The following is an 11,756-nucleotide window of genomic DNA, read 5'->3' on the forward strand; positions in this document are numbered from 1 at the left end:
CTGCCACAAAAATAAAGAAAACACCCCCCTTATAAACACCTCTCAGGATGTAGCAATCATCAGTCTACTTACATTTCCCCCTCTGACCCCTTCTCGTATATATTACATTTTCCAGCATCTTAAACAATTCCAAAGTATTTTTTACATTTCCCACACGAAATAAGGCCGGAATTCTGACATCTACAAAGAGCAGGAACGTCTTTCTAAGCTGCTCTCTCCTGTTCTTGGATGGGGAAAGGGCCCTCCCAACATGACTTTCCCCATTGTTTCCTATGGGCATCTCTTACTTCCCCCGAGGGGAAGAAGATCCTAAAAGAAGCGGAAATCAGGCAGACTGTGCGAGCGAGTCCAGTAATTGACTCCGATTTTTAGCGGAAGTTCAGGGTCCGTCTAGTAGTCTACATTTTCTACCTCTATGTCGGAGGACGGAGGCGTGCTGGCGAAAAGGGTCCGTGTTGCAGGTGCTTGGGAGGTGAGAGACGCTTTTGCGCTTGTTCCGGGTGCTTCTTAGCCCTGCTTCTGTCCTGGCCCCCGCCATGCGTGCATGTATTTCTTCGTCATTTTATTTCATGGTAGCTTAGAGTGGGTGGGGTTGACTATGGTTGGAGGGGGCTCTTTTGTCTTTTATGGGGTGCCTCTTATTTCACCCCCCGCCCGTGCCCCTGTAACCACCCTTCAGAGCCAGAACCTCCATAAACACATGGCTTCTCCTTATGGTTTTGGCCTTGGGTACTTATTCAAGTAAAAAAAACGGTGTCCCCAGCCAGTCGGGTCCGACTCCAGGGTGCGGCGCTCATCCCCGTTTCTAAGCCGAAGAGCCAGCGCTGTCCGAAGACGCTTCCGTGGTCATGTGGCCGGCATGACCGAACACCGAGGTGCACGGGACGCTGCTACCTTTCCCGCCGAGGCGGTACCTATTTATCTACTTGCAATTTCTTGCTTTCGAACTGCTAGGTTGGCAGGAGCTGGGACTGAAGACGGGAGCTCACTCCGGCACTCGGGTCTCGAACTGCTGACCTGCCGACCTTCCAGTCTGCAGTTCAGTGTCTTAACCACTAAGCCACCGCGGCCCCTAATTACCTATTTATCTACTTGCAATTTCTTGCTTTCGAACTGCTAGGTTGGCAGGAGCTGGGACTGAAGACGGGAGCTCACTCCGTCACGCGGCACTCGGGTCTCGAACTGCTGACCTTCCGGTCTGCAGTTCAGCGTCTTAACCACTAAGCCACCACGGCCCCTTACTTATTCAAACCCTGTCTCATTTTCTGCTTTCCCTCAAACCTCCCTAGAAATAGAGATGCTCTCATATGCTCATTAAGAAGGCTCCAGTAATTATTTTTATCGGGAGGGAGAGTTTGGTGCTTTCTGTATTACGTTAAGGGGGAAAAATAAAACAAACAGTTGCAATAAGAAATAAAAGCTCCAATGAAGGTAAATGTTTATCCCCCCCCCCCCCGCGCGCGCAAAAAGCAGCAATATAAAGAAACCTTTATCCAGTGTATAAGTTGTTGAGTAGCGCGATATGGCTGGCAGCAACTTGTGTCTATAGACTGCTTTTGCCTACAGAATACCGATTTGCTTATCGGTATGCTGCTTTCAAGGGTTCAAAGTGCTTCCTGTGCATTTTCTATTTGTAATCCTTACAACAGCTCTGTAAAGCAGGGATGGGGAATGTGTGCCCCTCTAGATGTTGTTGGAGTGCAACTCCCATTATCCCTTAGTATTGGCTGTGCTGGCTAGGGCTCATGGGACTGACGGTCCAAGAACATTGGAGGGCCACATGTTCCCCATCCCTGCTGTAAGGCAAAGTCAGCGTTGTTACCCCATGTTGCAGATGTGAGGACTGAGGCAGAGAAAGCCTAGCTTGCCTAAGGCCACCTAGCAAATTCACAACAGATGTGAGATTCAAACCTGGGACATCCTGATCAGTCTCTTAGGGTGCTATCCTGTACATGTTTAGACAGAAAAGGCCTATGGCTTCCAGCATTCCCCAGATAGCATGCTTTATTTGCAGGTAGCCATGTTGGGCCATATAAAACAATCTAAAATGTCATAGTAGAGTAATACCTTTTATTAGGACCAAATAAATTGTCACAAAATAGTGAGCAAGCTTTCAAGTTCTCCAGGACTCGTCAGACTGGAAGTAAAGCAACAAAAATGGCTAGGGGGAGGGCGAAAGCTGGACAGAAAAGCCCCAAATTCTGCAGTTTGTAACACTCTTAAGATGGACTGCTAGATTTCATTATGCAGACTTAATTAAAAGGCTAGATGCAAAACAGATTTCAGGTTGCAATATGGGCTTCTGTGACAGAGAAGCAATAGCTGCTTCCCTTTGAAATAACATTATTGTTATTATGCCTTTCATTTATTTCCCACCTTTTCTACAAGGAGTACGTGATTGAGGCTGCCGCCTTTATTTTCACAACAATTCTGCGAGATAGTTTAGGCTGAAAGAAAGGGACTGGCCCAAAGTCATCTTGTGAGCTCTGTGGCCTGAATAGAGATTCGAATTCAGGTCTCTCTGGTCTGAGACAAACAATGTAATTAATGGTCTCTCAAAGCCAGCACTTATCCAGTATTATTCTACTGTTACTTTGATACGGTATGTTGTTAGATGTATACTTAAGATGTTTGAAGTGTACTTCTAAAAATGTAAATTGTAAATGCATCAAATGTTTGTCATGCAAGTACACTCACCAGGCTGCCAGAATTGGCTAGGTTCCTGTTGGGTATACACTTGATGGCAAACATAGCTTTGTCTCTGAGTGGTGTGTGGAATGGTCCATATATACTGACATCTTTTCTGTTGTCTTTTTTATTATTATTAAGGAAAAGAAAGAAGTGTGCATCATGTCCAAAAGCCACAAGCCATCTTCACTAGCCTTTGGTCAGGCAGTGATTGGGCCTCCTGGTTCAGGGAAAACAACTTATTGTCTTGGCATGCAGGAATTCCTTTCTGCAATTGGGCGCAAGGTAGCTGTGGTGAATCTGGACCCAGCCAATGAAGGGATTCCCTACCAGTGTGCTGTGGATATCTCAGAACTGATCACCTTGGCAGATGTGATGGAGAACTTGCAACTGGGACCCAACGGTGGCTTGATCTATTGCATGGAATACCTGGAGGCCAACTTTGACTGGCTGCAGGAGAAGCTGGCCCAGTTTAAGGGGCATTACTTCTTATTTGACTGCCCAGGACAAGTGGAGCTCTGCACTCACCATAGTTCTTTGAGAAATATCTTTGCTCAGCTTGCTAAGTGGAACTTCAGGGTATGTCTGGAGTAAAGAAATGACCAGATCAGTTTTTCGGCTCTTGACGCATACTTTGTATGTTGGACAAGTCATGAACAATAGTCTTAGAGCAGGATTAGGCAAGCTTTGCGGGGGTGTTTGTTTTTTTGAGGCAGAGTCAAGGCCACCGTCACAAAAGTGGCTGTTGTGGGGCGTGGCCATTGGGCCGCTCAGCAACATGGCACAGAAAAAAGAAAGGACACCAAAGTCATTCAAGAGAAACAATTCAAAATATCTTGAAGTATTGTGGATGGGGCTTGCTGAAAATTGGGACCTTCTGTATGGAAAGCATAGGGTCAGTCATTTTATGAGTGAACTTACACAGGAAGCCAGACACACATAATAACTCACTCACCTACTCTCTTGTAACACAGAGGAAGCAAGTGTTTATTGGGGTTGAAGGTCACTGAAACCTGGGACCATCAACGTGCAAAGCCTATGCTTAGTACTTCCTCTTCCTTGCGCTCCCACAAGCAGCCTCTGGATTTCCTCTTCTCTTCCCACCCCCCACCCCAATTTCCTCCATCCTCCTCCTCCTCCCACCCGTTCCCTGCCACTTCTCCTATCTTCATCTTCTTTCTCTCCCGCCCCACCACTTGGGATTTCCTTTCCCTGCTATTTCTCCTGTTGTCATCTTTCTCCACCACCGCCCCTGCTTCTGCTGGCTGTACCCTGCCGATTCTGCCGCACGCGCACCTGTTGCTGCTTCTCCTTGCATGCGGTTCTGCACCTGCACTCCCGCCTCCGCTCTTTGCCTGCCCCCCCCCTCCCCGCACACCTGCCCACCTGTCTTCTTCCCCCACATGCAGCTCAGGAGAAAGGAGGCAGCGAGGAAGCACCAACTCCCTAAATCCTCACTGCTGAGCTGAGTGCAGCAGTAGGAAGAGGGGTGTGTGTGGGGGGGGGAGTCCTGGCAGGTGCTGATGCTGGGTTGCCAACCACTGCTTTAGAGTGTATGTGTAGATCACCACCACCTCTCTCACTCTCGCTCTTTCCCACCCTCACCAGCAGCCCTTAGTACTTGGCTGATGCTGTAACATCTGGTACAGACCACATGCCTCAGCCACCCAGGTTAGCAGCCCCATTGAAAATGAGATTATGGATATCTGGTGCTTTGGTTATCATCAGCCTTGCATCACAGTTGTGAAGAACTGGAAGTTCAGTGCCTGGAGCCCTAAATCTTCTGCTACAGGAGAAGTAAGAGCAGATTTGCACCTAAACCATCGCTGACATATCCTCATGCAATAAATACCTCTCTGTTTCGAGGTTAACCTAAGGAAAAGTCCTGACCACTTCACTGTTTTCCTGTGTTAACCTGCTGGGACCTCCCAGACTTGACACAGCAGTAATTTCTCATCCTTCTCCCTTTCTCTTTTTTGCTCTTTGCAGCTTGCAGCTGTTCATTTGGTGGACTCTCATTACTGCACAGATCCTGGCAAGTTCATCTCCGTGCTCTGCACTTCCCTCTCCACCATGCTGAACGTAGAGCTGCCCCACGTCAACATCCTCTCCAAAATGGACCTGATCGAACAGTACGGGAAACTGGGTAAGAGCCGCTGGCAGGAGGGCCCTGGATGGCTGTGGAGTTGATGAACGAAACCTTTTACTTACGTGGCAATAAGGACAGCTTCAGAAGATGTGGCTGATCGGATCCTGTAGCCCAGACAGGCCATAGCTGAGCGGGAGGTCAATTCCTGGCTTTTTCCACTGAAAAGGATTTGAGACCTTAACTATGTGTGATGTTAAATGTGTCACCTGCAGCATCGTTGGAGCTTTTTTTATATAAAAAAGGGGAAAAGAATAGTAAGTGGAAGGGAGGCACTTTGAATCAGGACCACAGCTCGCGGGGAGGGAAAGTTTAGCGCTTCCCTTCCCCACTGCAATCCTGACAAAAATCCTCCACCCCGCACGCTGCAATCAGTGATAAAAAACAGCTCCCATTGGTGCCAGGGGATCACAGTGTGGAAGGAAAGTGTTAAACTTCGCCCCATCCATGCACTGCAGTCCTGATTCAAAATGGCAGCCACTACCCTTGCACACTTAGTATTAAAAACCTCATATGATGCCACAGGTTACACATTTAACTGTTCATGCTGGAAAATACCTTTCCTGAGAAAGTAGAAAGCAGCTGCCAGCCAGAGGAGACCAGCTTGGGCCAGATGGACCCTTGGTCTGATTCAGTCAAAGGCAGCTCCGTCTACGTTTAGGACAGGGATGTGGAACATTTGGCCCTCCAGATGTGGTTGGACTGCAACTCCCATGATCCCTCACCATTGGCTATGCTGGCTTGGGCTGAAGGGAGTTGCAGTCCAACCACACCTGGAGGGCCAAGCGTTCCCCATCTCTGTCCTAAACGTACAGAGACCGTTTCTGCTCTCCATTAAAATGTATTTTTCTGGCCTTTAATATATGCCTAACAGACACAAATTCAGCAGGTGAAGCATTTCCTGTGCAGTGAAAGGGTTCAGTTGCTGCATTTCTGCCTGTTGTGTGTCTCTTAAGGCCTAGGTGACCTCTCAGAGGGTGGGAATGTATCAGTATTACTGATGTGATTTGCCTTGATATATAGTCTACAACTATAAGTCTGAACATAAGAAGAGCCCTCCTGGATCAGACCAAGGGTCCATCTAGTCCAGCATTCTGTTCACATAGTGGCCAACCACCTCTCATCCGGGAACCCCCAAGAAGGACAATCTGTTGCCTTCTAGATGTGTTGGTCTACAACTCCCAGCACTGCGGATGCTAGGAGTTATAGTCCAACACATTTGGAGGGTGCCAGGTTGGAGAAGGCTGATTTATACCTTTTCCCCTGAATTTCCAGGATTTTTCTCTTTTGCTGCTCTTGCAGCCTTCAATCTAGATTATTACACGGAGGTTCTTGATCTGTCTTACCTACTGGATCACCTGGCTTCTGACCCTTTCTTCAAGAACTACCATCGCCTGAACAAGAAGCTTGTGGAAGTGATTGAAGACTATAGTTTGGTCTCCTTTGTACCTCTCAATGTCCAGGTAACCAAGCCTTGTTGATGGGAAACCAATAGTTGAAGCCTTGGAGCACACATCCATTTTTTTTAAAGCCACTTATGCTACGTTTGGACTGCTGATGGAGTTTGGACCTTCTCCTAGAGGAAAATTACCAAATAACTTTTGGGATCTGTTCCGATTTGAGTTCTATATGGTTTGCCATTTCAGACTTGGGCTGTCATTTGTCGTTGTGGTATTAAATAATATTTTTTGCTAAATTAATTGAAATATATAGTATAATTTAGTGGCTAAGAGACCAAACTGGGAAGCTAGGAGTCCCCAATTCAAATCCCACCCTTGCCATGAGCTCTCTGGGTGGAGTTAGACAGACTTCTGCCTTTCAACCTCAGGGTTCATGTCAAGATCACTGAGATAGTGGCCACATTCCACATAATGATAAGCCAGGATTCCTGTCTTATCTGAACGAGCTCCATGCTGGTGCATGGAGTCCTTTCGCTCCTGCTTTGCTCCTCCCATTCATGCGAGTGGCGAAACAAACCTGAAATGGTTAGCTGAGCATGACATCTGAACTCAGGATCCTGGGATGTTGCTCCCAAACAAGCTAGGCTCGCAAGCCAGCAATAAGCCAGGTTTGTTGTTGGCTTATGAATTCTGGCTTGTTTGGGAGCAACAAAGAAGCAAGCCAGGCTCAGACATAAGGCTAAACTGACCATTTCTGGTTTGTTTGCCCACTCATGCGAGCGATGGGATTAAAGCAGGAGCGAACAGGTTGTGGGCATGCGCATGCAGCTCCCTCACCATAAACTGGGATAAGCTAGGAATCCTGTTTTATCATTATATGCAGATGTGACTAATGTATGTAAAGCTGCAATCCTATCCCCACTTACCTAGGAGTAGGACCTATTGAACTCAATGGGACTTGCGTCCAAGTGTAAGATTGCACTGTAAAACACAATATAAGTGCTAAGCATTATTATTATTGTTATTAAACAAAGGTTTAAAATAGTATTTAGTTCAAGCTTATACACTTGCTTAAACTACATTCCAGAAAGTAAGGAAACAGGTGATTCTTTTCACTGGTAATGCACTTGTTTATACTAGCCAAGTTAGAGAGTGATGCAGAAGGAAACAGTTGGAATCATAAAAAAGGAGCAGGAGTCCTTTTATTACTGCTAAAATGAAACTTGTATTTAATATGCTATATGAGCAATTTATTATAAGTTAATATGTGTATACATACACGCACACAGTTCTGTTTTTTCCGTTGTACCTAGGGAGGAGGTGGGCAACATGTGGCCTTTCAGATGTTTTGGCCTACAACTCCCATGATCCTTCACCACTGGTTATGCTGGCTAGGGCTGGTGGGCATTGTAGGCCAAGACATCTGGCAGGCCAAAAGTAGTCCACCCCTGATTTAGTATATCTCTATTGTAATATTAGAAGTTAGAAACTATGGAACATAAAGAATGGATGTACTTTGTTAGATATATGAAAGGATGTAGCGTGGCATTTTGTCTTGTCATTATAACATAACATTTTAAATATGTAAACTATCGGAAGGAAATTACCAAACAGATTTCCTTTAGCAGCTGAACCATCTAGGGCAGCCTTTCCCAACCTGGTGCCCTCCAAATGTGTTGGACTATAACTCCTATCACCCCGAACCAGCATGATTCTTGCCATGTTGGCTAAGAACAATAGGAATTGTAATTCAGCACATCTGGAGGGCATCAGGTTGAAGAAGGTTGTTTTGGGGTAAGAGTGACCAGAGAAGGTAACCATGTCCCTGGAAGAAAGCATCTATTGGTGCAGAAACTATGGAAGAACCTGTGAAATTAACAGGCAAAAAGTTTAATATAGGCACAAGGAACCATCTTGTGAAATTGGCTAGTTGAGCAGGACTCAAAACATTTTCAGTCTAGAGGGCTAAAAAAACTGCTGGTAGGGAAGTGAATATTCAAGGATGGGAGAACAGCTTGGGATATCTTTTTATTAATACCTTTATATCTCACCTTTCTTCCATCATGAAAATCAAGGAAATATAGGTGAGGTTCCCAGCAAGTCTCCCATCCAGGCCGCTTAGCTTCAGGAAAATGGATGCATTATAATACCCTCATCCCATGATGTGTATTGACAAACTGCTTATAGGCTGGTTCACATATGTTTCCATATGATTCCATCAAATGGAAATGTGCACATGTGAAAGTTTGGACTCCCATATATGGAACGTCCGTATCTCACTGAACACAGTGCAGCCCAGTGGAGTCTCTTTGCAAGTGGTGAGAAATCTAGTGATGGTCGGTGCCACGTGTGAATCAACCCTGTGAGTAGCAGGACAAAATACAGAGTGAAATCCCTTCTGGCCCTTAATGTGTTCTCACTGCCCCTCTTCCCAGGACAAGGAGAGCATGCAGCGCGTGATGCAGGCAGTGGACAAAGCCAACGGTTACTCCTTTGGGGACTTGGAGCACAGAAGTCTTGGAGCTTTGATGTCTGCAGCGGTGGGAGCTGATTTCCACTTCACATCGTATCCTTTTTGCTGTTTCCCCCTCCTTGCTCTCAGAGGCAGGCTGGGTCTTGCTTATGTGTTTCAGGAATTAATCATCCGAGAAGATTTAAAACATCTGCAAGCCAATCATTACGTTGCCATTTTGAGGGCTAGTTTACACTGGTGGGTGGTGGCATTGTTGGCTTATCGCATGCTGGTCTTAAGTTGTAAATCAAACCTGCACGTAATCACTGTGTGTGTGCAAATCTGCCTATTTCTGCAGTTGTGGCCCCATTTTAAAGGTGTGTTGGGATGATGGCAATTAAAGCGATAGTGTGTAGAACCAGTGCAAATGATACTGTGCAGATGGGCAGGAGCCCCAAAAATACGGGGCAAACACATCTGCATCCTGTATCATGTGAGATTGCAAATGCCAGCATGGACTGACCTATAAGATCTGGCTTATTAGTACAGATCCTGCTTGCTTTATCAGAGGTGTATAAGAACACTAACTTGGGCTTTACAAGTTTCTAGCCCTTAGGGCACTAACCAGAGCAAAACCTCAAAGACAGATATAACACAGATATAAGAGGAAGTATGGAATTTCTCTCCCTTGCCACTTTTGAAAGCAATTTCTCATGACTTAGGCTATGAGCAAAATTCTACCACTCTTTGATTAAAATTTGAGGACCACTGGGGGTCAGGATAAAATTGTTTTGCAAGCTGCTGTTAGCCCAAGGGCTGCCAGGTAGTCACCTATGATGTAGTCAAATTACTTCGCCCACTTTAGTTCCATGTAGCTCAAATTCCCTTTTTGTATCATCCGCTGCGTCTCATGCTGTTCTTTGGATGGAAAGTCCTCATATTAATTGTACTGTCAGCTAACAGTCAAATAGAGATAAAGAATGGTGGATCCGCCTGCCTGCCTCTCACACTTTGAGCATCAGCCCATTTGCTCCTTCTTTCGCCTTAACTCGCAAATCAACAGCACACTGGCAGTCCAGGAGAAATATGTTCAGCCGCAGGAGAAAACTTTGGAGCAGGAAACCATGGATGTGTAACATGCCTGCTGTAGCTGGTGACTGAGGGAAGAGAGCTCGCCCTGTACAAGATGTCTTCCCGTCAGGGGTGTGATGGTGCCCCCTGGACCTGAAGAAGAAGCCTCTGCCAAGCACAGGCTACTACAATGCAGCTTGTGCCTTCAGGTTCCTTCCAGACAAAGGTTCCTTCCTTTTCTGGTGTAATCAGGAACCTCCATAGCTGAAAGAAGGCTTTTCTCTCAGGAAGATGGTAGACCTCTGTATAGTTTGTAGCTGTCCAAAGAAGAGATGGCGGTGTGAGATCATTTGGCAGCTGTGAGGCCTAGGAGATGGCCATACAGAGCCAAGAGCAAATCTCCCAACGAAGGGGAAAGTAATGGATGTTGCCATGAAGGAAGTTTCCACCCGAAGTATCCAGGGAGATGTCACTGCCTTTGTTTCGTGGAGAATTCTCTGTCCCAGTCTTCTGCAACTGGGTGACCCTCCAGATGTGTTGGACTACAATCACCATTGTCCCAAGCCAGCATGGTTGATGGGGGTTGTGGCCCAACAAATATGGAGGGGGCCAGATTGCGGAAGGCTGCTCTGTCCCATTACATATTGTTTGGTTGTACCTAACTGCAGAGTTGTCCTCTGTTGAAGGGACTGCTGAATAAAAATATTTCCATGCTCTCTGCTCCAGGCATATGTATGTCCTTCATGGCGTAACGGGCAGCCTTTTGGTATTTGGGCAGCTGTTGTGGTTCCCTGCCTCCTTCTCCAGTAATAGTTTGGAAGAGGAAAAAAAGAACACAAAAAGAGCCCTGCTGCATCTGACCAAAGGCCTGTCCAGTCTAGCATCCTGCTTCTCACAGTAGACAACCAGAGGCCCATGGGAGGTCCATAAGTAGAGCATCAGGGCCATGGCTGTCCCCAGCAAGTGGTATTCAGAGGAATGCTGCCTCTGATCCTGGAGGTATTAATGTAGCCATCATGATTAGCAGCCACTGATAGCCTTTGCCTTGTCCTTCAAGAATTTGTTTAATACCCTTCGAAAGCCATCTAAGTCGGTGGCTGTTGCCCCATTCCTTGGAAGGAAATTCCATAGTTTAACTTTGTGCTCTGTGAAAAAGTACTTCCTTTGGTCTGCCGTGATCTTCCCACCAGTGGACGACCCTGGATTCAAGTATTATGAGAGAGGGAGAAAGGCTATCCACTTTCTCTACTCCATTTGTTGTTCAGTCGTTAAGTCGTGTCTGACTTTTCGTGACCCCATGGACCATAGCACACCAGGCCTTCCTGTGTTCTGCTCTTTCCTGGAGTGTGCTCAGGTTCATATTCATTGCATCGGTGATGCTATCTAGCCATCTCATCCTCTGTTGTCCCCTTCTCCTTTTGCCTTCAATCTTTCCCAGCATCAGGGTCTTTTCCAGGGAGTTTTCTCTTCGCATTAGGTGGCCAGTGCACTATTATCATGTCCCCACCCTGTTACTCACTTTTTTTCTAAACTAAATAGCCCAAAACGTAACCTTTCCTTGTAGGGAACAGGGGGCTCTGTGCCTGCACGGAGCCTTGATTCAGGAAACTTCTATCGCTGAGGATCATTTTGGTGGGAACCCTCCCCCACCATCCTAACTGCACATGTCTGAATGGGTTCCTGCCCTATCTGTTTCTTGAGACTGTCTAGTGAGGCCTCAGAACTGAAGTCAAAGGTCACACCTTGGTTGTTGTTGTTTATTCGCTCAGTTGCTTCCGACTCCTCGTGACTTCATGGACCAGCCCACGCCAGAGCTTCCTGTTGGCCGTCGCCACCCCCAGCACCTCCAAGGCCGAGTCCATCGCCTCCAGAATGTCATCCATCCACCTTACCCTTGGTCGGCCCCTCTTTCTTTTGCCTTCCACTTTCCCTAGCATCAGCATCTTCTCCAGGGTGTCCCGTCTTCTCATGATGTGGCCAAAGTACTTCAGTTCTGCCT

General features: G+C 46.6%; 1 protein-coding gene across 4 annotated transcripts; it reads left to right on the plus strand.

Moving 5' to 3' along the window:
* The first annotated feature begins 420 nt into the window (after window positions 1-420).
* GPN2 (GPN-loop GTPase 2) lies at window positions 421-10,485 on the plus strand. Of its 4 annotated transcripts, none has more exons than XM_084815779.1 (6): window positions 421-472; window positions 2,830-3,267; window positions 4,678-4,834; window positions 6,137-6,297; window positions 8,670-8,800; window positions 9,750-10,485. In XM_084815779.1, the coding sequence occupies exons 2-6, from the start codon at window positions 2,851-2,853 to the stop codon at window positions 9,820-9,822; spliced, it is 939 nt and encodes a 312-aa protein (XP_084671905.1). In that variant the 5' UTR covers window positions 421-472; window positions 2,830-2,850; the 3' UTR covers window positions 9,823-10,485. The 4 variants fall into 4 exon arrangements, with proteins under 4 accessions (XP_084671905.1, XP_084671907.1, XP_084671906.1 ...); XM_084815781.1 differs by having other exon boundaries at window positions 453-1,431; XM_084815780.1 differs by having other exon boundaries at window positions 453-910.
* The last annotated feature ends 1,271 nt before the right edge of the window (window positions 10,486-11,756 follow it).

This window comes from Heloderma suspectum, chromosome 10, assembly GCF_057233095.1.
Source record: "Heloderma suspectum isolate Gila_16-S chromosome 10, 16-S_ref, whole genome shotgun sequence".
Lineage (NCBI taxonomy): Eukaryota > Metazoa > Chordata > Lepidosauria > Squamata > Helodermatidae > Heloderma > Heloderma suspectum.

Bases quoted from the DNA above. Each gene is read 5' to 3' on its own strand.
- GPN2 (XM_084815780.1), top strand. From the start codon at position 860: ATGACCGAACACCGAGGTGCACGGGACGCTGCTACCTTTCCCGCCGAG. The intron at 4,835-6,136 runs GTAAGAGCCGCT...CTGCTCTTGCAG, and splicing joins CGAACAGTACGGGAAACTGG to CCTTCAATCTAGATTATTAC. The intron at 6,298-8,669 runs GTAACCAAGCCT...CCCTCTTCCCAG, and splicing joins TTGTACCTCTCAATGTCCAG to GACAAGGAGAGCATGCAGCG.